This window comes from Carettochelys insculpta, chromosome 22 (genome assembly GCF_033958435.1).
Source record: "Carettochelys insculpta isolate YL-2023 chromosome 22, ASM3395843v1, whole genome shotgun sequence".
Lineage (NCBI taxonomy): Eukaryota > Metazoa > Chordata > Testudines > Carettochelyidae > Carettochelys > Carettochelys insculpta.
In genome coordinates, this window is record NC_134158.1 from 4,079,632 (window position 1) to 4,105,007 (window position 25,376).

Genomic DNA, 25,376 nt, shown 5'->3' on the forward strand with positions numbered 1-25,376 from the left:
TTCCATGTTAGGTAGGTGTTACTATTGTAGGCAGACACTTACGAATATGGATTTAAATAAGTGTATAAATAGCCTGTTAGGTGAGTATAAAAATATCTGGATCTCATGTTCCAGCTTTGCTATTGTAACCGCACACTGAGGTAAATTGGTGGCCCTTATCTTGTGAAGCCTCAGCAGGTGCCCAACAATATCATGGCCCAGGTACATCCGTTCTCTTGTTTACCAAAAAGTAGTGGCAAAGGTCACCAGGTGGCATCTCCCTGGTGCTCATTCTTAGAATTTGCCCCTGAAGCTGCGACGTAGCCCTTTGTGCAGGAGTCTGCAACCGAAATAGCAACAAGAGCCATTGTTTTCAAATTCAGCTCCAAAAGCCAAACTTCAAAAGCCGCAACGCACGTGAATACAAGACAGTCCTTAACAGATATGTACAAATAGTAAATAACATCCAACGGTACTTTGTGTAACCCCTGTTCTAAGAACAGCACAACGCAATGATTTTTACCGGTTAAAACATTGTTACCCCATTACCTGTGTTTGCAGCAGAGTAGCCCTGAGAAACTCCAGCGCAGATCTGGGCTCCACACAACACACGCTGAGGGACATCCGGGCCCTGAGGAGTTTGGTTAAAATGGAGAAGGCAAAGGGTAAGAAGGGAAACTGAGGCACAAAGCAAGGCAGTGAGTTACTGAGGGTCACCCAGCATGTCAGTGGCTGAGGTCATCGTAGAAGCCAAATACGCCTTGTCCTGTCAGGGCCCTACCCTCTAGATCATGCTGCCTGCTAAGCAGCAGCACCACTGCCCCCATGAAAGAGTGTGTCCGCTGGGGGGAAGTGCTGTGATAAAGGCCCCATGTCCGGCAGGGAGAGGAGGTCCCACTGGGATGCAGAACTCCTGGGCAGCTCTGCGAGGGGTTAGACATCGATGCTGCGGCCGGCACTAGAGGAGGTCACGGAGCTGAACACTGTGTGGATGCTAATGCTTTGTGGCCCCCCACAACGGGGCTCCAAACAGCGCAGGTCCCTGCCAGGTACCCCTGGGATCAGCCTGGAGCGTAGTAAAGCTAACCCCAGGCGGGAGCTGCCCTGTGCAAGGCTGAGCTGTGCTAGTGTGTACGTGGGCAGGGACAGGCCAAAGTGATTCCCTTAGTCCCACCAGGCAGCCTTTGGACAGCGCCGGGGCGCACTGCTTCCGGGTCCGTCACCTGGGCCTGCGACAGTGGGTACATTGCCATTGAAAGAGCCCCTCATTTCAGCCAACCCCAGCTGCTCTCATCCAGACAGCCCATCCAGTCAGGAACAAGAAGTCCTGGGGCCCCTTAGAGACTCACAGAGGCTTTGGAGCATGAGCGTTCATGGAGGCATCTGGGGAAGTGGGTCTTTGCCCACGAAAGCTCAGGCTCCAAAATCTCTGTGAGTCTCTAAGGGGCCCCAGGACTTCTTGTTCTCGAAGACACAGACTAACACGGCTGCCTCTCTGGTACTTGTCCAATCACGGTGGCCACTGACCTATCCCCACCCCTCAGGACATCCCCACTCTGCATCCCTGGGCCTGCTCCCACCAGAGCCAAATCTCCCAGGGGGACCTGCCTTCAAGGGACACTTAAAACTTCAAATGTTGCTGCTGCTGGGTCCTGCTGGTGAGGGGGAGACAGCCCCATGCAGCCCTACGGCCTCGCTCAGCCCAGCGGGGGACACATTCCCAGTCCGGCAGGGCTGGGGAGTGCTGCTGGGGGCAGCGTGTGGGAGACGGGGTCTCAGAGGGGCTGTGGGGAGATCTGGGCAGTGAGGGGTGGGGCGGTCGGGGGCACACTGGGCAGTATGTGGGGGTGTTCGAGGGAAGGCTCAGGAGTTTGATGTGGATGCGGGTGAGTGTGTTAAACACCCTTCTCCTAGGGGAAGCAAAACCGTTCCTCCAATTGAGTCTGTCCCCTGTGGCTGACCCCGAATGGCCCCCTCCCTCTGCCTGATCCCCTAACGAGGGACAGTACCAGGGAGGTCGCCGTGTTAGTCTGTATTCCAGCAACACAAGCCTGCCATCAGGGAGCGCTTTAAAGACTGAAAAACTGATGTGTTAGGTGATGAGCTTCCCTGGGACGGACCCACTTCTGCAGGTCTCTGTCTCACACATAACTGTATCCAGCTCTGTCTCTGCATCCCACAGTGAGGAGTGGTGAGTGGGATTCACACCAGAATTCGGTGTGTTAGGGGTTAATTTACGCTGTGGGGGAGGGGAAGAGAATCAGTAACCAACAGTCAATGGAATAAAACACCCGGTGCTGGGACCGGGGACGTCGCAGTGGGCAGGAAGCCCAGCCCCAGCCCAGCGCCCTGCACACCCCACACGCTCAGCCCCCGGCTGGAGAGCTCTGCCCTCGGGGAGCGCCGGGTGGCGTCCGTCAGGGCGGCGGTTGCTCAGGACCTGCGGCCGTTGGCCTGCGGGGAGCCCTCGGGGGGCGCTGAGGAGTCCCTGGGCGGTGGGAGCGGAGGGAGGCAGCGGCTGGGCGGCGGGGGCAGGGGTGCGGATGGGGCGTGAGGGGACAGACGGGCGGGTGGGAGGACGATCTCCTCCTTCCCCTCCCTTGGCAGGCAGCAGCCGGCCGGCGCTGGGCAGCGTGACGCCCGCGCTGGCTCTGCCCTGGGCCAGACAGCGCTGCTGCTGCGGGGGTGGGGGCAGTGCCGGGCAGCCGCCCTGGGACGTCCGTCTGTCCGTCCCCGGCTCTGACAGACGCCTGGGGGGAACCTGCCCCTGGCGCCCTGGGGGGCAAACAGCTCTGAGGGGATGGAACGCTGAGGGAAAAGGGCGGGAAAAACCGGTTAGTTCCGGCTCCAGCCGCCAGCACCCGACCCCCCCCACCCCGCACAGCTGCGCCCAGGGGGGTCCCAGTCAGGTGCTCCGACTCCATTGGGAGTGCGACAACCCAGTGACCACAACCACAGATGAGGCCACGGCCACGTGTTCAACACAACCCCCCAGCGGGTGTGTCCGCAGCGCGCGGGGAGCCCAGTAACAGAGAGGAAGCCCCGCTCGTCTCTACACTGTCGAAACAAAAAGCCTTGAACTGGTTTTCTCCTCCTCAATGCGCCCACTGCTCGCCTTTTCCCTCTCACTCTACAGGCTCGTCTTCTATTGGCCCAGCCTGCTACTGCTGACTGAGGACTGTTTCTCACTGCCTCTCTCCTTCTCTAGAGTTGCCCACTGCTCACCTTGTAATGATCTGCAGCACGAAGGGTCTGTCCTGATCGCTTCCTGGAACGTCTGGTGACAGTCTCGCACACGTACAGCATCCGTTCTCACTCACACAACAAGGAGCTTTCATTCGCACAGCTACAATCAGCACTGAGACTGAACAGCAAGTTAATTTCAAAACCATCACACTGAATTCAATGTCAGATACAGGTGAACATTACACAGAACTGAAAGAGTTTTAGACTACAGGGGTGCAGCTTGCTTGCTTTTAGGCCCTTTTAGGCCCCATGGAAAAACTGCCAACTGTCTTCAGTTCCGTCTCCTCTTTGTCTTAAACCTGCACAATCAAAAAGTTTCAATCTGTTCTTAATGGTTAACCAAACCAGGTCTGGCCAGGGGGGCTGGAACAATTTTTATCATGGGAGTGCTGATGAAGGGGAGTTGCAGCCCTCTGCTTTCACCAGCCCTGGAGGCCTGCTGACCTAGAGCAGACCTGCCTCTTACAAACACTTGGATTCTTTTCTCTGCCAAAAAAAGAGCAGTCTCTTAGCATTTTAAAGGCTAACAAAATAATTTATTAAGGGGTGAGCTTTTCTGGAATAGACCTACATCTTCAGACCATAAGACTCAATATTTAAGGCACAGACAACCAAAAGTAGTCATCAAGGTTGACAAATCAGAATCAAAGTGGGCACATCAGAAGAGCGGTACGAAGGGGAGAAATCAAGAGTCACATCAAACAACGTGGCTATGTCTACACAAGCCCAAAACTTCAAAATGTCCATGCAAATAGCCATTTTGAAGATTACGAATGAGACCCTCTTTAGAATGCGGGGGGCGGGGTGGGGGGCAGCACTTGGAAATTGCAGCGGCTCGCGCTGCGCAGCTGGTCCAGAAGTGGAAATCCCCTTATTTTAATTTGCTGATAGGAATAAGGGGATTTCGAAGTTGCCGGGGTTCTTTTGAAAAGGACCCCCATCTAGACCGGCGCTGCAATTCCAAAGTGCCCCAGCCACGCACTTGCTAATGAGGTGCTAAATATGCATTTGACTGCTTTTACAGATGATAAATAGCAAAACAAAAAGCAGTCAAGTAGCACTTTAAAGACTAGCAAAATGGTTTATTAGGTGAGCTTTCCTGGGACAGACCCACTTCTTCAGACCAGAGCCAGACCAGAACAGACTCAAGATTTAAGGCACAGAGAACCAAAACAGTAAGCAAGGAGGACAAATCAGAAAAAGATAATCAAGGGGAGCAAATCAGAGAGCGGAGGGGGGGGGGGGGAAGGTCAAGAATTAGATTGAGCCAAGTATGCAGACAAGCCCCTATAGTGACTCAGAAAGTTCCCATCATGATTGAAACCATGTGTTAATGTGCCGAATTTGAATAGAAAAGCCAGTTCAGATGTTTCTCTTTCCAAAGCGGAGCAAGAATTGCTTTTCTGCAACACACATCCCTTGAGGTCATCGACAGAATGCCCCATGCCATGAAAATGTTGACTAACTGGTTTGTGGATCTGGAGCGTTTTGATGTCTGTTTTGTGCCCATTGACCCTTTGTCTAAGGGAGTTAGAAGTCCGCCCAATATGCGAAGCACCTGGGCACTGTTGGCATATATGATGTTAGTAGAGGAGCATGAGAAAGTGCCCGTGATTCTGTGAGTAACCTGATTAGGTCCAGTGAGGGTATTTCCAGAAAAGAGACGTGGAGAAAGCGAGCAGCGGGCTTTGTTGCAGGAAAAGGTTCCAGGACTGCTATTCCTGGGCTTATAGACTGTGGCTGTTAGTGAGAAACCTCGTAAGGTTGGGATATTGTCTGAAACAACAAACAGGCATGTCACCCAGGAGCTTCTGTCATTATTCCAAATGGTAAACACATATTTTACCACTTCCTGAGTAATTTTTAAAGGAGCCACTTATATAGTAACTTGGAAGATCACAGCAAATAGAAACACAACCTGGAAGCAAAACCGTAAATGATTCTTTGAATAAGTCTGCATATTAAAAGCCTTGTTTTTGGTTCAGAAAAACAAGAGCTTCACACTCAAAATCTAATTTTTCACCAAATGCATTTCTCTCAAGAAGAAAGTGTATCGCTCCTGGAAGCACTGCAATACCAGTTCAATGCATGGAGTGGATGGAGCAAGCCCCTATTCCATCTCTTTCTTCCAAAAACCCATTTAATATACAGTTCTCAGATAAAGAACATTTCAGATATTAAACCGATAATAACAGATACTACACTTGATCTTAGCCCACAAAAAGCCGAGAAACCATACCATTTTCAAACAATTTTACACAGCCCACCCATCTGGACACTTTTCTATGGCATGACGACTCACCCGAATGCAACACATGTGAGCATTGCAACAAGATCTTTACAGATCGGCAAGTACACCTGCTCTCTTCATCCTGCAGCTCCTTTCCAGCTGGTCAAAGCAAAACCTCTCCCACCAGAGAATTCAGCTTTAAAATGACACATTCCACCAGACCTGCGAGCTGCCTTTGTGGTGGCTGTTTCGCTCCCTAAGCGATCACCTTATCTGCATGAAGCCTGTCCCCTCGCTGCAGCATGCTGACGCCATCGAGCTGTTAACCCTGGATGGACTGCAGAACCAAAACAAAAAGCAGTCAAGTAGCACTTTAAAGACTAGCAAAAGAATTTGGAAACCTTCTGTTCATGCCACATGCCTGCCAGAAGGGCCGGGTTCAACTCTTGTGGGGTTGTCCTGTCAAGGATACAACCAACCAGCTCGAGCCCCCACCCAGTGGCCTGGGACAATTTCACCCCCATGCTGGGTGCCTGGAAGGCGGCTCTCCCCCCTCGCAAGCACAGAGTCTGAGATAGAAATGGCTTGTTTAAGGACCATTACCTACCCCAAGGTTACAGTGACAGATGCAGTATATCTAAGCAAAGAAGAGACAAACCCCCTTTACCCAGCTACCATCCCCATATGCGGTAGAACCCAGTCTCTTGCTGGGGCTCTTGGCCCTTTACCCCATACACACAGTTACAGGGTGTACCTTCTGCAGTGCAGTCCACAACCCAAAGCCCGCAGATACATTCATTACCAGGGCAGTACCAGCTGTCCACTTGTCTGCAGCCTCCCCTTGCTGCCACAAGCCACCCACCCTCATCTCATGGGCTTCTGACAAGCCTCCCACTGTCACCCACCACCACGGTTCCCAACCCCACTGCTTGGGCTCCCCCAAAGGCAGAACCCTCTGATTTTACCTCAGCATGGCCTCAGCTGCCACTTTGGCGTTAGAGCTCCTGGTATTTCTCAGAGAGGGTTTTACAAACACCCTCGTCACCACCTTTACCTTTCAACAGCAGGGAAGGACTAGCCAAGCCAGACTTAGAGCCGCACAGCCAAGGCACTGAGAAAAGTGACTTAACCACTGCACCGCCACCTTTTTTCTTACGAGTCTTTAAACCAGGGAGCCCTGTGTAATCAATGTCTGATGCAGCTATGGCGACTGCCCTGTCCCCCACAACAACACACAGCTGGAGGGGACGTGTCAGCAGCCGGCGCTGGAGCTGCTGCAGGTGAGAGGGCGCTGGACGTGCCCAGGGCCCTATTAAGGAGGGGACTGAGGTGCCTGAAGCTCCAGGCCCAGAACAATTCAGACAGAATTTTTTGAGAGACGTTTTGAAGCATATGCTCCAAAATCTCTGTTCGTCTCTAAGGCGCCACCAAGTCCTGGTGCCTTTGGCCTGGTGCACCTATGACACAGGCCTCACAATCTTCAAAAAGCTTTTCCCTGAGGCAGTGCTTAAGGACAGCATAAACAGCATCGCGTACAATCGAACGCAGACCTTTTTTACACTGACGATGGGGCACTGGCTCAGCCACTTCCATACCAAGCCTCTTCCTAAATTCCTCATCGCCGTCGTCCTTGGCATTATCTTCAGTGGTTTGTATCGGTGCTGAGCAAAACCAAGGTGGGCCCATTTCATCTTCGTTCTCTGACACAACGTCATCCTGGGGCTCTGGGTCCTCAAGGAAGGCCCTGTCGAGCTCTGGAGAGATTCCCAGAAAGAAAATAATGCAAGATCCTGGGGTCTTTTTAGGTTTTTACAAAATCCCATCACACCCCCCCCACCTCGCTCATTCGTTTCTTACCTCGTTGGCTTCTTTTCCGTTCTCCTTGTCCGACTCCTGCAAGCTGCGGCCGCCTTCCTCCGTAGGGGTGGACAGAGAGAGGCCGTCTACCTTGTCGGGCCGCCTCGAGAGCGGTTGGGTTTCGGGGTCGGGTTCCGGTGTATCCGTCAACAAGGGTTGGGCCAAAGGGCTCCCCTCGGAGCTGTCGCGGATGCGGCGCTTTCTCCACGTGCGGCGGAGACCCGTCGGCACATGAACAACATCCGAACTCCTGGCAGGGGTGGTGAAAGTGTCCCTCTTCCCGCTCAGCGTTTGCACAGTTCTGAACCACGCGCCCTTGGAGCCAGATGGCCTCTTTGTGGGGGTAGCGCTGCACTCCGATTGGTAGAGGGTGGCGGGGCGAGTCCTTCGAGGGGTCGCATGACACCCTTTCCTTCCAGGCACGTGTCTCACTTGACCCGGATGTACTCCTACCCCCCAAGGGCACGTCTGCCGGTGACAGGGGGCGGGCCTAACAAGGTTGGGGTGGAACTTCTGGTGACAGGAGGGAGGGTCGAAATGGTTAAGGGGGTGGGACTTCTGGTGAAAGGGGTGGGCGGAGCTAAAAGGGCTGAGGCGTGGCGGAAGGGAAAAGGCGTTGTGGCGAAGGTTTGCTTTTGGTAGGCCACACCCCCGGAAGTGACGCGCCAGGGCACGACTGCCAAGGACAGGTGGGCAGAGCTGAAAGGGCTGGGACGGCACAGCTGGGGCAAGGGGCGTGGCTCAAGGGAAAGAGGGCGTGGCTAAAGTTGGATTGATGGCAGACCCCGGAAACTACTCAGGGCTTTGCAGCAGGGCACCTGGCTCACACCAGACTGGGGGGTGCCGGGGGGTGGATGCATTGTGGGCGGGGGTCTGGATCGGGCAAGGCTGGAAGGCGGTGGAGGGGCTCTGGGTCAGATCACGCTGGGGCGGGGGGCGGGGCGCGGGGGGCGGGAAATGTCTGGGTCACACCAGGTGCTGGGAGGGTCTGGTCAGCCCGGGCGGCTGCTTCGGTGGCTTCAGCTCCCTGCCGGCAGTGACCACTTGCGGCCGCCAGGGGGCGCGCTAAAGCCGCCCGCGGCCGCGGGATCCCCCGAGCCGAGGTTCGAGCCCGGCGCCCTCCGCCGCTGCCGCGCTGGGGCCGCCCCTGCAGCTCCCGCGCGCCTGGGGGAGCGGGACGCGAAGGGGACGTGCCCCGCCCCGCCCCGCCCCGCCCGGCTGCTGCTCCGGGAGTAACGGGGCTCCCCGGCCAGCCCCTCCCGGGGCGCCGAGCTCACGGGGCGTTGGCCGCTGTGCGGGGAGCTCGGCGCTGGGCTGTGCCGGGGCCGGGCCTCCCGGCGGGGGCGAGGAGCTGGGGCTGCTCCCGGGGGTGGGGGACACGTGGCGCCGCTTCGCCCCGCTGGGGGTGAACTCTGCTCTCGGAGGTCACCTGGGGCGACGTCCCCTGCAAGCAGGGCGCTGCAGAACCCAACTGGCCCGAGCCTGCCGCGGCCAGGGGAAAGGCGCCCCAGCCTGGCAGGGACCTGCTGCAGCTGGGGAACCCCCCGGCCCAGGGGAGCCCCCGCCAGCCCCAGACCCACTGAGGGTAGGGGAGGGATGCCGATCTCCCAGCCCAGCCCCACGTGGCGCCTCCCCCTGCTTCAGCCTGGGGGCTGTGTTGGGGGGAGAGCTGGGGTGGGGTCCTCTCTGCTGTAGCCCGGGGCCAGCCGGCACCCGAAGCCCTTCAGACCTGGCTCCACCCCAGAGCCCGCACGCCCAGGCAGCACCCTCACCCCCAACCCTCTGCACCAGCCCTGAGCCCCCCTCCCACACGCCGAACCCCTTGGCATCACCCCCCCCACGCTTTGTCAGACTGCTAATATGGAGGTGATTTGTCCCATTTCACATGAGGGGTGCACGGAACAAATTCATTCCACAGGTGCCTGGGAAGAGTTAGCAGAGGAAGCACCAACTGTGAGCCGATGCCCATGTGCCAGTTAAAGGTCTGGTGGGGCAAAGGGGGTGATGCCGCACCAGCAGCTGCGCTAAGCAGCCAGGGCAGGCGGGGTTCTTTGGTTTGTGTTTAGTTCGGGTCCAGCAGCAAGAGGAAAATTACACTTATTAGAGGCTTTAACAGTTACTTTTATTTATACAAAGATAGAAACAGTTTAACTAAGACAAACGATTAAAGTACAACTATTTGTGAATTGTGTGTTAATCAGGGAAACCGCTGATAGCGATTTTACAACACAAGGGGCTGCCACGAGTAAAAGGGGCTTTGAAAGTGACCGCCCAATTTATGAATGAAACCAAGATGGCCGCCGAGTGAGTGACAGGACGATGATTTTCTTGGGGTTGCTCATGTTTACAGAAGGTCATTGCTGACCGCAGCTCGCCGGTTAAGGTGAGGACCCCCTGGGGTTTGACAGACAAGATAATGATTTTCTACAGTTCTATGTGAAAGGTAATGGCCGATCCATCGCAGTTTTCCAATAGATCAAAGGGGTAAACGCGTTTTAAAGGTAAGATAAGGGCTTCCCCTGGTTTGAGTGACAGGTTAATGGTTTTTAGCAGTTTATAGCCAAAAACAGCTCGTACCCGCGGTTTTTAAAGGGGAAACAACACAATTTAACTTAAGAAAAGTTCTACACAAACACGCTAGCTTAAACTAATACAAGTAATGTGTACACAAGACAGGCACGTTGCAGGTGTGATTTTCAACCCTGCCTCTTAGACCTGGTGGAAGGAGAGTCTTTCCCTCAATTCCTATAGGAAAGAAGTGTAATACAGGTGTAATTCTTACCCCTGCCTCCTAGATCCGGTGTGACCAGAATCTTTCTCTCAGTCCCACGGGAAGAAGTAGATACGAACCAGGCGTCCCCAGTCTCGGGAGTCAATACCGGACCTGGCCAGCAGGTGTAGGTGATTGGAGCTCAAAGCGGGTGGGCTGCCAAACCTCTCCTTATACCCCTTGGGTCACGTAGGCTTCTTCCTGGTCTCAAGTGGCCAATTGGGGAGGAATGTGTTTGAACCCCAGGTTTCCCAGGGAAGGTGCAAGGCTCAAAGGACCCCAGCTACTTCAAAGTCTCCTTATTGCCCCCTGCTCATAGGAATAAGGGGACTTTTAATTAGCCAGGGTCTTTTGAAAAAGAAGCTCTATCTGGAGTATCCAGCTGTGTCAATTTCAAAGTGCCAAAGCTACCTGCATGCTTATGACACATTCAATATGTACTTCAGCGTTTCATTAGTAAACATCAAAATGACCAATTACATGGCCATTTTGAAGTTTTTGGGTATTGTAGATATAGCTTAAAAGTTAAAATCTATTTTTGTAACGATATTACTGCCCCCAAAAGGAGATGCACCATTCCTGGAAATACTGCAATACCAGGCTGATGCTTGGAATGGATGGAGCAAGCTCCTAGTCCAACTCTCAGTTTCAGAAATACCTTTAATAGATAGTTCTCAGAAAAAGAACATATCAGATATTAAACTGATAAGAACAGATTAAATGAGTTTTATTGAGGGAATGTTTCAAATACAGCAAGGAGCATAACAAATTAACATACACAAGAATATATCATCTGAGAAACCAGAACAGGTTATGGAGCATAATATACAGTAAACAGTATCTTAGTACTTACACAAGAAACCCATCTAGTCTCAGATAGACAAAAAAAACTGTTACAAATAACAGAGAATATAAAATATCGGCCTTTTAACCAATCGCTACCCTGAGAAGAAAAAGGGGAAAATACTTTACAAATAACAGACAATAGCCGTGTCTACACGTCTACACGTGCACGCTACTTCGAAGTAGCGGCACGAACTTCGAAATAGCGCCCGTCACGGCTACACGTGTTGGGCGCTATTTCGATGTTAACATCGACGTTAAGCGGCGAGACGTCGAAGCCACTAACCCCATGAGGGGATGGGAATAGCGCCCTACTTCGATGTTCAACGTCGAAGTAGGGACCGTGTAGTCATTGCGCGTCCCGCAACTTCAAAATAGCGGGGTCTGCCATGGCGGCCATCAGCTGAGGGGTTGAGAGACACTCTCTCTCCAGCCCCTGCGGGGCTCTATGGTCACCGTGTGCAGCAGCCCTTAGCCCAGGGCTTCTGGCTGCTGCTGCTGCAGCTGGGGATCCATGCTGCATGCACAGGGTCTGCAACCAGTTGTCGGCTCTGTGGATCTTGTGTTGCTAAGTGCAACTGTGTCTGGGAGGGGCCCTTTAAGGGAGCGGCTTGCTGTTGAGTCCGCCCTGTGACCCTGTCTGCAGCTGTGCCTGGCACCCTTATTTTGATGTGTGCTACTTTGGCGTGTAGACGTTCCCTCGCAGCACCTATTTCGATGTAGTGCTGGAGGACAGCTACGTGTACACGTGAAGCCTACATCGAAATAGCTTATTCAATGTAGCGTTCGCATGTAGACGTAGCCAATATAAGATATTGACCTTTGGATCAATCCCACTCCCTAGGGGAGAATAAAAAAGCGGAATATTTTACAGATGAACAATATAAGCTTATCAGCCAATCCCTGAGAAAAAAAAAGTCTTTGAACATAAAACTCCCCAACCCATTAAGTGCCAGAAAGAATAAAATAAAAAAAAATTAAATAAAAAAATATGACAACAAAAAAAATAGCTAAAAAAAGAGAAAAAAAACACAAAATATTATACTTGCTTTTTGTCCACAAAAAGCCAAGAAAAAATACGTTGCTGTCACAGTTTTACAAAGCCCACCCATCTGGACAATTTTAAATGTCACAATGACTAAGCCCAATGCATCACATGTGAGCACTGAAACAAAGTTTTCACAGATGGGCAAGTTCACCTACTTTCTTCATCCTGCAGCTCCTTTCTAGCTGGTCAAAGCAAAACCTCTCTCACCTCATAATTCAGCTTTAAAACTAGAAACACCTAATTAAAACACCTAATCTGCATGCAGCCCGCCCCCTCGCTGCAGCGAGCTGACACCGCAGAGCCATTGAAGAGCCAGGGGCCCATGGTTCGGCACTCAGTAAACTCAACACGTCTGCCATAGTCTTTCCTTCCTGTGCCAAGAAGGCCATCATCTTCTCCTCAACCCCGGCACGTGAGGCAGGGCCCCTTGCAAAGGCCTTGCTGATCACAACTTTCAGTGTGCCAATGGGAGTCTTTCTCTCACTTGGGATCTGCAAAGAGTGCACAGCCACTGGCAGTTCACACAGCACCACAGAGGCTTTGTCCTCTACTTGAGGTCTAGGCCCCCGTATGTGACACCTCGTTAGAGAATCAATGGCTTTTGTTAGAAGGGCCTCAATTGGGCCATCTTCCCTACCCTCAGGTATCCCCAATACTAATATACAATTCCGAGGATAGATACTCAACTCCTCACACCAGTCTTCTAGCACACGGCCAGCCACGGCATAAACTCTAACTTATCCTGCAACAACAGAACTGGGCTTCTTACCATGTTATATATATGTGCTTGTGAGGGGTACTACCCAGCAAAAGACATCCCGGACGAGCCCCCACTTATGTAACCCTTCTGTTAATGCCAGGTGCCTGCCAGAAGGGCCGGGTTCAGCTCCTGGGGGGGTTTCCTGTTAAGGATACAACCAACCAGCTCCAGCCCCCACCCAGTGGCCTGGGATAATTTCACCCCACTTGCTGGGTGCCTGTAAGGAGGTTCTTCCCCCCCCACAAGCACAGAGTCTAAGACAGAAACAGCTTATTTAATGACCAAAACCCACCCCACGGTTACAGTGACAGATGCCGGATATCTAAAACAAGATCCCACCCCTGTATGCTATAGAACCAAGTCTCTCGCTGGGGTTCTTGGCCCTTTCCCCACACACAGTTACAGGATGTACCTCCCACGGTGCAGTTCTGGACCCAGAGCCCACAGCTAATTGCTCCTCCTACCAGCCGCCCGCTGCTCCTTCCAGCAGCCCCCCATCATGCACCACCTCTCCTGCCTTTTTTCTGCCAGTCACCATGTTCATCCACTGCCGATCCTACTGGCCACCTGCCAGTCATTGCTCCTTTACCAATCACACTGCTGGAGATTGCCCTGAGGCAGAACTCTGTGATTCTAGCTCTGTGTAGGCTCAGCTGCTATTCTGTAACTTCAGCTATTAATACCTCGAGTGGGGTTTCATGGACATTCTAGCATCCAGCTCCACCTTTCAACATATAGAGAAAACTAGTCCAAACAAACCTATAGCTATAGGACCAAAACACAGACCGGGGGGAGAGCAGGATCCTAAACTAACCCAACTAGTACCACTTCCCTTCCTCTTCGCATTGCTTTGAAGGAGGGAGCCCTGTGCAATCAATGTCTGACGCAGCGATGGCGACTGCCCTGTCCCCCACAGCAACCCAGAGCCTTGGGGAGGTCTCACAGCTCCCACACTGAGTGTCAGCATAAATTGTGGTTTTACAACGAGGTGTTTACAAGGGAGCAGATCTCAGGGCTGACTCGCTCCCCACGAGGCTTTGCCTGGCAGGTGTCACACACGCGCCCTTTGCATTCCCATGCAGATGAGCTCTGGCAGACACACCCCTCCCAGCCTGCAGCAGCGTTGCGTTCCTGCCGCCGCACCCCCCACACGTGTGACTCTTCCCAGCGCTGCAGGACGCGGGTGTGTGTCAGGGACGGACAGGGGCTGGGAACTGAAAAGGGGGTTTCACACACGGGGGTCTCCGCACTGGGAGAGGTACAAGTCGGGGCCGCTGCTAGGGTCGGGGCACAAGACGCCCCCGGCTGCGGGCGGGCGGAGAGAAGAGCCGCCCCTGACACGGGCAATCCAGGCTGGGGGCGGGAGGGAGGGGGGGCCCGGAGGGGAACTGACCCAGCCCAGGAAATCTGCCCGCCTGGGGGCCACGTGGGGCACAGAACAAACTCCCGCGGGGAAACCACAGACACTGGCCGGGACGAGCTGCTGGGGCCGGACAGACGGGGCGAGGGGGCGGGGCCGGGCCGGGGCGAGGGGCGGGGCCAGCACAGACTCGCTCCCCTCTGGGGCTGTGGGGAGCACAGAGGGGGCTGCGCGCAGCGCTGGGGCGGGGCGGGGCGGGGTGAAGGGCGGGGATGACCCATTGCGGAGCCAGGCGCACAGCTCGGGCCGGGCAGCTCGGCCAATGGGAGCGGGGGGGCAGGGCTGACAGGCAGTTCGGCCAATGGGAGCGGGGGGGCAGGGCTGACAGGCAGCTCGGCCAATGGGAGTGGGGGGGCGGGAAGGGGCGGGACACAGGACGAGCCCTTGGCAGGTTCGATGCAGGGACCCCTCCCCCCTGGGCTGCTGCTCGCCCCTGACGCAGCCCGCCCCCGCCTCCCTCTTGCGTCACTTCTCTTCTCAGCCCGCCGCCTCCGCATGCGTCACTTCCTTTGTCCCTTTTAGCTTCTCCTTTCCTGACGTCACTTTCTAGGAGCCAGTTTCCTGTGGCCGCTCCGCCGGGTTGTCGCCGCCCGAAGACCGCGAGCCACAGGGAGCCGCCGCCACGTGAGCGGGGGGCCGGGCCGGGCCGGGCCGGGAAGTGACTCCACCCCACCCCCCCCCGTTTGTGTCTCGGACGCTCCGTGCGCGGCCTCCCCGTCCCAGCCCCTCCCCTGGTCCCGGCCGCTCCGCCTCCTCCTGCCGCCCGCGCGGCCCCGCCCCCCCAGCCCGCCCCGGCAGCGGCGCCTGGTTCGCCTCGTGCTGCGGGCGGCTCGCGGCGCTGGGCCCCGCGGGGACCAAAGAGGCGCCGCCCCAGCGCCCCGCACTCGCCCCCGCCCGGCTCCGGGGCGCCCGGGGAGGGGAGGGGGGCGGGGGCGGCCGGGGGATTGTGACCCGGGGCCGGTTTTCGCTCCTGGCTCCACTCGCACCTCCAGGCGGAGTCTCTGGGCGGCGCCCGCGGGCTCTGCACCCCGCAGGGACCAGTGGGTGCTGGGGGCTCTGTGCTCGGTTCTCCCCCAGCTCCCTTGTTTTGCTCCCAGGGTCTCTGCACCCCCCTGGTTTTCTTCTCCCTTGTCCCCCTCAGTGATTTGGGGCCCTGAGTCCATTGCACCCCCCCCCGCAGGGGATCCGAGAGCTCTGGGTGGGTTTGTGTCCACCCCCTCCCGGTTCCCCAGTGGGGCCGGGCGCTCGTCGCACGGTGCCTGTGCTCCCCCGCGGTGCAGTTCAGTGACCCTCATTGTCCCTTCAGCTGCTCCCTTCCTCCGGGCTTGTCCCCGTGGGGTGTCACTAACCACGTGACGTTTCCGTGGGACACACTCTAGTGCGCAGCAGTGCTGGGGCTCAGGCCTTGTCCGGAGAGAAACGAGGACGGATTTGGGATCTGACTTGTGCAAGGCGGTTCTGAGAGACTCGAGCGTTTCCCCAAATGTGCGTGTGCAGCACGTGTGCCCCAGGGAGCGAGTGTGGGGAGCTGGGGGAGCGGAGCGGCTTCCAGCCCCGTCTGAAATGTCCCCTCATTGCCCTTTTCCCCTGCCAGGTGCAGAGCCCCCATGTCTGGCTCCAGAGCAGCCCCGGACCTGCAGAGACAGAGCGAGGACATGGCGGTGGCGGCGGAGCTGGTGACCTTGGAGGAGGTGGCTGTGTGTTTCTCGCAGGAGGAATGGGGGCTGCTGGCCCCGGGGCAGAGAGCCCTCTACAGGGAGGTGATGCAGGAGAATTACCAGACCGTGCGCTGGCTGGGTGAGGAGTCCTGTCCCTGGGGTTGTCAGAGGCTGGGTTGGATTTGGTTCAGGGTCCCTCCCTGCCCCTGTCCCCAGTGTCAGGAGTGTGAGCTGCAGGAATCATTGGGTCCCCTGTGAGAGACTGTCCCCTCCACAGCCCCTCGCAGGGGAAGCAGGTTCAGGAACATGGCAGTGATGCTGCTCTTCCCACAGCCCTGGTCTCCCCGTGCTTCCCACCATCTGCCTTGTCTGGAGGTGTGAGTGGAGGGGCGCTGGCAGGAACGGCAGGTACCAGAGCTGTGGGGCTGGGGCTGGTTGTTCTTCATGCCTGCAGGGTACCCCTGGGGCCAGTGTGCTGCACCGCTGCTGGCTCTTACCATTTAGGGGGAGTTCTTGAATAATGAAACACAAACTCCCAGACAGTGGCACCAGCTCTCCCATGTACAGTAGATTGCTTTCTTAGGAGTCACTGGTGGGAACCAGACACAGGACAAACTGGTTATGAGTAACATGTGCCCGAGTTGGGATTCAGTGTCACTCCCCGTAGGCCTCGTAACACACCTCATCCAGCGTCCTCGGCCTTCATCGATACTGGGGGGGTTTTGAAGATGGTTGGGAGGTGCCCAGTTAGGTCATGTGACACCTGGTGGGGCCAAACCTGGGCAGTGAGTAGTAAAGTTGTGAAGGCAAAAGTGCAGCTAGAATCTCAGCAGGAGGTTGTGGGGGAGGCGGAGACGGGGGCTGTAACAAACCCCCTCCAGCTGCACTTCTGCCAGTCTCCTTCCCGCACCGAGGGAAACGCACTGGGTGCGGCTGGAACGTGAGTCAGCAACAAGCCCGAGATGCAGGAGGAAAGTGGTAAACCACACAGAGAAGCTGCTGCTGGCAGAGTAGAACTGAGGCAGCTGAGGGGGAGCCCAACTGCAACAACAGCCACATCCCCCAGAGAGCAGCAAAGCCAAACAGCACCATGGCCGGCTGCAGGAGCAACAGCTCTTGTGGGTCGCTGGCAGGGCCCACCCAGTCACAGGTAGGCAGGGGTCGCAGAGCAGGAGCCTGGACAGTGTCTGAAGCAGCCAGCCCAGGACTCACCTCACTGCTCAGACAACTTCTTCTGCCTCCTGCTGATTCAAGCAGCGCATCAGAGCCAAAAAGCTGGAGGAACCAGGCCCCAGCCAGGAGCTTTGTGGACAGAGCCCTTGTGGAGCCAGAGCTCTGCCAGAGCCTTTCTCCACAAGTTACAGTGACCTGCCATGTGGCAGCTGCAGTCTGAGCCCTGCCTGGGGCCTCGGTTTCAGCCCTACCAGCCCTCACAGAGCTCACATTTTGAGTCGAGCAAAAACACAGAGAAGTCCTGTGGCACTTTATAGACTAAGGGATTTTCTGGGGCATCAGCTTTTGTGGGCAAAGGCCCAATTCACCACGTGCACCACGTGGAAATTCCAGAGGTCAGTAAAAATATACAGGCACAAGAAAAGGAGGGAATCCCACTCAAGAAGAAGGCTGGAGTCAGTGAGAGCAATTCAGTCATGGAGGATGTGGCGATGTGAACAGCCAGAGTAGAGAAACTCCTTTTCAACTTGGCCAGCTGGTCCTGGTCTTTGTTCAGTCTTAAATGGATGGTGTCACATTTGCAAGTGAACTGCAGCTCTGCAGTTGCTCTTTGAGGTCTGCTTTTGACATTTTTGCGTTGCAGGATGGCTACTTTTAAATCTGCTCCTGAGCGTCCCGGGAGGTTTTTTATGTTACCGTTCCTGGTGTCTTATTTGCATCCATTTATTCTTTTACGTAGGGACTGTCCAGTTTAGATGTGCAGGCGAATAAGCCCCGCTGGTTCAAATAAAATTAAAATATAAGTGGAGATACACATCTCCTAGAACTGGAAGGGACCTCGAGAGGTTATCTAAGTCCAGTCCCCTGCCCTCTTGGCAGGACCAAGCACTGTCTGTGGCATCTATTTCCCCAATTGCTAAATAGCCTCGTCAAGGATTGAACTCACAACCCCGGTTTAGCAGGTGTGGTGGTGTCATTGGTGGGTAGAGTTGGTGCTGAGGTTCGTCGAAAGGTTTGGTTTGTGATTTACAGTGTTGTGGTCTATACTTGCTGGTGAGAATTTGTTTAAGGTTGGCAGGCTGGCCGCAGGCAAGAACAGGCCTGCTTGAAGTCCATCTTCACGTGAGTTTTTTTGTGTAAGGGATCTCGACATCCATGGTGACCAGGATGGTGTTTTCAGGAAGATCACCAGTGCCTAGCAGTTTCCTGAGGAAGTCAGTGAGGTTTCAAAGATAGCTCGGAGTGCTGGTAACATAAGGTCTGAGTAGAGAGTCCCCACAGCTGGACAAGGCTGCAATGAGAGTGCCAATGCCTGAGCTGATGGTGCCTCCAGAATGTCTAGATTTATGGATCTTGGGGCTCTGGGGGTGTGTCTGTGCAGATCTGTTCCTGCGCTTTTGTCAGGAGTGTCTTGAGCAGACGGTGCAGTTTCTGTGCGTGCTGCTCAGTGGGATCAGAGGACAGTAGCCTGTAGAAGGTGGTATTGGAGAGCTGCCTGGGAGTCTCCTTTTCATGGTCTGACCTATTCATGATGACAACAGCAGCTCCTTTGACAGCCTCTTGGATGACAACGCCAGAGCTGTTTCTGAGGCTGTAGGTGACATTGCATTCCGCACGGCTGAGGTCATGGGATAAGCAATGTCACTTTGCCACAATTTCTGCCTGCGCACAGTCTGTCGTTTTGATTGCCAGGAAGGATTCCATGCAGAATTCTTCTTCTTGTACTCTAGGGGTGATGGTGCCTGTAGGGCTGTTCTGAGTCTTGTTGAAAGTATTCCTGGCAAAACTGGGGCAGGGTTCCAGATCCCCACAGAACTGTGTCATATTTGTGGGGGTGGTGGGGCACAAAGAGAGTCCCCGAGATAGCACAGACTCCTCTGCCAGGCTGTGTGTGTAGTTGGATAGATTGACAATGTTGCCGGGTGAGTTATGGGTACCACTACTGTGGCCCCATGCGGCAAGTAGGAGGTTAGAGAGTTTACAGTCCTGTAGAGAAGAGCAGTGGGCGTTGTAACTCTCCTGTCTCCTTTCAGTAAAGTCCAGCCACATGGACGTTTGTGTGGAAGGTTGTTTTTTAGGAGAGGCTCCAGACTTGAGAGCTCCTTGTGATGTTTCCCTGTTTGCTGCACAGGAAGCTGAACAGGTGGTTCCTCAGGTCTGTGGGAGTGTGTGACCAATCTCTCGACGCAGTCCCTGCAGTGTGTTGGTTGCAGTGAGTGTTTCACATTCAGCCCGTTGGCGAGGAAGATGGTGTCTGTATCTGTGCAGGTTTTTTCATGGGTTTGATGGGTTCCCCCTCCATGTGGCTAAATTCGGGGCCTGCCTGGTGCCAGGCATTGGGCGTAGCTGTGTAAGTTTTATCCACAAAAACAACAACAAATCGAGTGACTTGTTTGAGCTGAGTGGTCCTGTCCTGCCCTGGGATGGGTGGGGGGGTGGAATAGGTCAAGAGGGAGGCTGAGTTGTACCCTAGAGAGTGCAGCAGAGCACTCGGCTCCCCCAGGAATGAGCTGGGCCATTCCCGAGGCAGGGGTGAGGCACCTGTACCCCAGGTGAGTGTGTCATGGGATTTGTACCATCCAGAGCCCGGCCTGTGCCAGGTGGGGAAGGAGCCTCTCTGGGTGGGCGGCTCAGATCCTGGGGCTGGAAGAAGTAATGGCCTGGACCTTCCTGAACAAGATCAGCACTTGGTTAATTGCTCCCCAAGCAGGATTTCTGGTTCCCAAAGCTGATGTGATCTCCTGCGTGGAGCGAGGGGAGGCGCTGGCGGTCCCAGATCTCCAGGGTGCTGAGAAAGGGGAGATCATCAGCGACCCCCACACAGGTGAGCAGTCAGCTCTAGTGACTCCGAAACCGACTTCCGTGTCCTCCTAGATGTCACTTGGGCCTTTTCATCCAGACTGACTGAGCCTTCAGCCTGTCATCAGCCTTAGCCAGAGGGTGGGGGCAGGGCTGGGGTCCCTCCTCTGGGGAAGGGTTGTGAGGAAGGAGGAGCAGCTCAGTTCATGTGATTTCAATCTTTCCATCAGCCGTTGGCTGCGTTTCCCCTTCAGAGTTTTCCTTTCAGCTGTTTGGTTCTCTCTGTGTCCCAGCAGGTGAGGTGATGCTGCTGAAGAGCAACGAGGAGAATCTTCAGCTGGAAGAACCAGAGCAAGTGGCCTCCTGTGGGATGTTCCTGGGAAGCTCCGAAGGTCGTGTGTCTCAGAGTCCTGAGCACAGAGAGACCTGTGAGAGTCAGCGTAGCCCAGAAAAGCAGCAGGGAAACCATGCAGGGGAGGGGCAGGATAACTCCAGCCATGGAAGCAGAGGTGTGAAAAACACTAAAGAGAGCGAACAACAGAAAACCTGTGGGAAAAGCTTCGGTCTTAACAGTCATTGTACCATCCGCACAGGAGAGAAGCCCTATGTCTGCCCTGACTCCGGGAGAAGCTTCCAGCTGCGCTCAGGTCTTATTGATCACCAGGGAACCCACACTCGAGAGAAACCCTTCCGCTGCTCTGAGTGCGGGAAAAGCTTCTCATGGTCCTCAAGTCTTAAACGTCACTGCAGCACCCACACAGGAGAGAGACCTTATAACTGCCCTGACTGTGGGAAAAGGTTCAGACACAGGTCAAACCTTGTTAATCATAGGAGACTCCACACAGGAGAGAAACCCTTCAGCTGCTCTGAGTGTGGGAAGAGCTTCCGTCAGAGGACAAGCCTTGTTGCTCATCAGAGAATCCACACAGGAGAGAGACCCTTCAACTGCTCTGTGTGTGGGAAAAGCTTTCGTCAGCGCTCAGCTCTTATTGATCATCATAGAACCCACACTGGAGATAAACCCTTCCACTGCACTGACTGTGAGAAGAGCTTTCGGCGACACTCGCATCTTCTCACTCATCAGAAAATTTGCATGAGAGAGAAACCCTATCACTACCCTGCCTGTGGGAAAAGCTTCAGTGGGAGTGCAAACCTGGTCAGACATCAGAGTATCCACAGAGGGGAGAAACCCTTCAACTGCTCTGACTGTGGGAAAAGCTTCAGTCGACGCTCAAATCTTGTGAGTCACAAGAAAACCCACACCGGGGACAAACCCTTCCGCTGCTCTGACTGTGGCAAAAGCTTCTTGCGGCACTCAAAGCTTAAAAGTCATTGCAGAATCCACACAGGAGAGACACCTTATACCTGCCCTGATTGTGGAAAAAGGTTCAGACACAGGTCAAACCTTGTTAATCATAGGAGAATCCACACAGGAGAGAAACCCTTCAACTGCTCTGAGTGTGGGAAAAGCTTTTCTCAGCACTCAAGTCTTATTCATCATCGGAGAACCCACACTGGAGAGAAACCCTTCCGCTGTTCTGACTGTGGGAAACGCTTCTCATGCTCCTCAAGTCTTAAAAGTCATTGCAGAATCCACACAGGAGAGAGACCTTATAGCTGCTCTGACTGTGGGAAAATGTTCTTTCAGAGGTCAGACTTGGTTAAACATAGGGCAGTCCATACAGGAGAGAAACCCTTCAGCTGCTCTGAGTGTGGGAAAAGCTTCAGTCGGAGGCCAAACCTTGTTGCTCATCAGAGAATCCACACAGGAGAGAGACCCTTCAGCTGCTTTGACTGTGGGAAAAGCTTTCGTCAGCGCTCAAGTCTTACTTGTCATCAGAGAACCCACACTGGAGAGAAACCTTTCAGCTGATCTGACTGTGGGAAAAGCTTTTGTCAGCACTAAAATCTTACAGATCAGGGAACCCACAGCAGAGAGAAACCTTTCGGCTGTTCTGTCTGTGGGGCAAGTTCCGGGAACGCTCACACCTTGTCAATCATCAGAGAGTTCACAGAAGACAGAACCCCAATGACTGCACTGACGTGGGTAACCTTCAGTGGCTGCTTGGACATTATTGATCATGAGAATTCACACAGGAGGGAAGCCAGATGGTCCTGGCTTGTTTTGAAAATCACCTTTCAGCTGCTGAGCTTTTATGTTCGATGTGGGGAATTTCTGCTCTTTTTCACTAAACTTCTACTAGCTAGCTGGGGGCTCCAGTGGAGGAGGTTCCAGCAGTAGCTGGGGGAGGGTGGGCTGGGGGTTTTGGGGAGCCAGGCGGGGTCGGTGTTGGGAGCAGGCTGGGCTGGAGGGTGCGGGGGGAACTGCGGGCCAAGGAAATGTTGCGAACAGGCCAGAGATGCAGGGGAAGCTGTGGAGCGTGACTGGAGTTGCCTGGCTGCACAGCTGTGGGTGCCCCGCCACGTGGCTGGAGCTGCTTTGCAGCAGACAGGCATGGCTACCCTGACACTGGAATGTGCAGACCATCTGTCCGGGACTTGAATCTGCCCCTGTCCTTTCGAACACAGACTCAATACGCAAAACAGCTGCCACAGATCAACAGTTGCACAAATGAAATGTCGACAGCGCTGCTCTCCAGGAAGCCAGTCTGGCAGATGCTGGGTCAGGCAAAGAAACCATCTGCCCTTTCTTCTGGAAGGGTTGAGTTCAGAGGAACGCTGCCTCGGGGCAGTAGGATTTGCTGTTGGGAACAATCTGCTGAAGTCTGTCAGTACACCCAAAGCTGAATTGGAACGTATTAAATCCTGGAAGCTCTGCACCAAGTCAAGAGATGTCAACATCAGCAGCGCTTGTGCACCCACGTTGGCATCATTTTTGGCCATTTTTACCTCGTGCAGTGTGAGACAGAGCAGAGTCACAGAGGAGGCTGGGAGGGTAACGCTAATTTTCCATTTTCTAAACAATGTAATGACTTGAGTGTGAGGACTTCTTACATCGTGTGCCTCAAAGTTTCAATAGTGTTAAGTGCAAAGCAACTTATATGGGTGAGTGAGATCGAGAACTAACTGTGCACCTAATTCTGTTTGCAGTCACACTTCTGTGTCCTTGCTAAGGGGTTACAGAAGAGCAAGGGACCCGTCTGGCTTAACTCCCAGGTGATAAACCCTGCATGGGAGGAGTGTGTTTGCTTTTTCTTGGCTGGCCCTCTAAGCGGGAAGAGACAGCACACCTGTGCCAGGTTAGCAGGCCCGAGCTGGGCATGAGGGAAAGCGCCAGGGCCTGAGGTCTCCCTCTGGGCCATAGGAGCTGCGTCTACACGTGCACGCTACTTCGAAGTAGCGGCACCAACTTCGAAATAGCGCCCGTCGCGTCTACACGCGTCGGGCGCTATTTCGAAGTTAACTTCGACGTTAGGCGGCGAGACGTTGAAGTCGCTAACCTCATGAGGAGATAGGAATAGCGCCCTACTTCGACGTTCAACGTCGAAGTAGGGACCGTGTAGACGATCCACGTCCCGCATCGTCGAAATTGCTGGGTCCTCCATGGCGGCCATCAGCTGGGGGGTTGAGAGATGCTCTCTCTCCAGCCCCTGCGGGGCTCTATGGTCACCGTGGGCAGCAGCCCTTAGCCCAGGGATTCTGGCTGCTTCTGCGGCAGCTGGGGATCTATGCTGCAGGCACCGGGTCTGCAACCAGTTGTCAGCTCTGTGTATCTTGTGTTGTTTAGTGCAACTGTGTCTGGGAGGGGCCCTTTAAGGGAGCGGCTGGCTGTTGAGTCCGCCCTGTGACCCTGTCTGCAGCTGTGCCTGGCATCCCTATTTCGATGTGTGCTACTTTGACGTGTAGACGTTCCCTCGCTGCGCCTATTTCGATGTTGGGCTGAGCAACGTCGAAGTTGAACATCGACGTTGCCGGCCCTGGAGGACGTGTAGACGTTATTCATCGAAATAAGCTATTTCCATGTTGGCTGCACGTGTAGATGTAGCCAGGATGTGCTGTACACCCACAGGACAGAGCACGGGCCACAGAAGCCAGGCCTGAGACACCCAGAGCATAGGGAGGGGGATCTCTGCCCAGGAAGAGGCTTGGAGGAAAGAGACTTAACTTTGGGGTTATTTCATATATAACAACCCTGTCCTCAGGAGCAGGTTGTTACTGGCCGTCAGCCTCTGTGAATCACTTCCGGGGGGCGACTGAGGCAGGTAGTTCTGCCCTGCCCCAGCCAGTAGATGGCTCTCTGGAAGCAGCTGACCTGCGAACAGGCATTAAGACCTGCGACTGCTGGGAAATTTGAAACCAACCGTTAGTGTTCAGTTCTCAACTGTGATTTCCACTTGTGGCATTTTGGTGCTGTCCTTTCCTGTCTGTGCCATGTTTGCCACATGAAAACTGTGGCAGGAGGTGGGGGACAAATCAGAAAAATTATCAAGGTTGGCAACTCAGAAGAGCAGAGAGGTGTGGGGTGGTGAATTTGAATGTTAATGGGACTTCTGAGCACTCTCGCCCCTGATTCTGTGAATAACATGGTTTGGTCCAGTGATCGTATCTCCATTACCCCTCCTTTCACTTACATGGAGGATATCTTTATCTTTTGGACCCAGAGTAAAGAGGCTCTAGAAGAATTCCACAGAGATTCTAACAATCTCCAAACAAACCCCACCATCAAGTTATGCCTCAGCCAATCCATGCGAGAGATATATTTCCTGGACACTGCAGTCCAAATCAATGATGGCCTGATCAGTACCACACTCTACAGGAAACCCACTGACCACTATACTTACACGCTTCTAGCTTCCACCCTGCACACACAACACCATCCTTTGCAGTCAAGCCCTTAGGTACAATCACATCTCCTCTGCTCCTACTGTCTGAGAGAAAAACTACAAGATTTCTACCAAACATTCATAAACCTGAATTACCCACCGGGAGAAGTAAAAAAACAAATCGACGGGGCCAGACAAATACACAAAAACCAACGACTCCAAGTTAGACCCAAAAAAACCCCAACAACAGGACACCAGTGGTCATTCCCTACAACTCCTAACTCAAACCACTGCAACACATCATTAAACACCTTCAACCTGTCCTTAATCAGGGTGCCACACTCCAGCAGGCCCTAGGTGACAGGCCTGTTCTCTCCTATAGACAACCTCCCAACCTTATGTGAATTCTCACCAGCAACCACAGGCTAAACCAGAATAACAACAATCCTGGAACTTTTCCTTCCAACAAGACCCATTGTTAACTTTTGTCCACATACCTATTCTGGAGATACCATCACTGGACCTGACCATGTTATTCATGTAATCACAGGCACATTGTCCTGTTCCTCAACTAACATCCTATATGCGAACATGTGCCAGCAATGCCCACACACCATGTATGCAGAACAGACTGTAACACTCTTCGACAAAGAATGAATGGACAAAAAACAACAAGAAGTCCTGTGGCACCTTCCAGACTAACAGATATTTTGGAGCATGAGCTTTAGTGGATGCATCTGACGAAGTGGGTCTTTGCCCAAGAAAGCTTATGCTCTCAAATATCTGTTAGTCTATAAGGTGCCACAGGATTTTGGCTACCTCTCTGATCCTGGACGTTAAACAGACATCAAAAAACTCTGAACTCACAA

At 54.1% G+C, this 25,376-nt stretch overlaps 2 protein-coding genes, 1 non-coding gene and 1 pseudogene across 3 annotated transcripts in view; 1 reads left to right on the forward strand and 3 right to left on the reverse strand.

Moving 5' to 3' along the window:
* Positions 1 to 25,376, forward strand: part of LOC142024976 (uncharacterized) — a 169,847-nt gene that overhangs the window by 128,299 nt on the left and 16,172 nt on the right. The window contains 3 exon segments of the mRNA XM_075017373.1: positions 15,748 to 15,950; positions 19,692 to 19,808; positions 20,077 to 21,678. Coding sequence (XP_074873474.1) covers positions 15,761 to 15,950; positions 19,692 to 19,808; positions 20,077 to 21,678 — 1,909 coding nt within the window. The 5' untranslated portion in view covers positions 15,748 to 15,760.
* LOC142024740 (uncharacterized) overlaps positions 1 to 25,376 on the reverse strand; it is a 372,768-nt gene that overhangs the window by 101,129 nt on the left and 246,263 nt on the right. Inside the window, 1 exon segment of the mRNA XM_075016918.1 lies at positions 5,673 to 5,684. Coding sequence (XP_074873019.1) covers positions 5,673 to 5,684 — 12 coding nt within the window.
* LOC142025404 (U2 spliceosomal RNA) lies at positions 5,269 to 5,462 on the reverse strand. The gene has a single exon (XR_012648675.1). It is a non-coding gene; the product is annotated as a U2 spliceosomal RNA (small nuclear RNA).
* On the reverse strand, positions 10,646 to 10,821 carry LOC142025353 (U2 spliceosomal RNA; annotated as a pseudogene).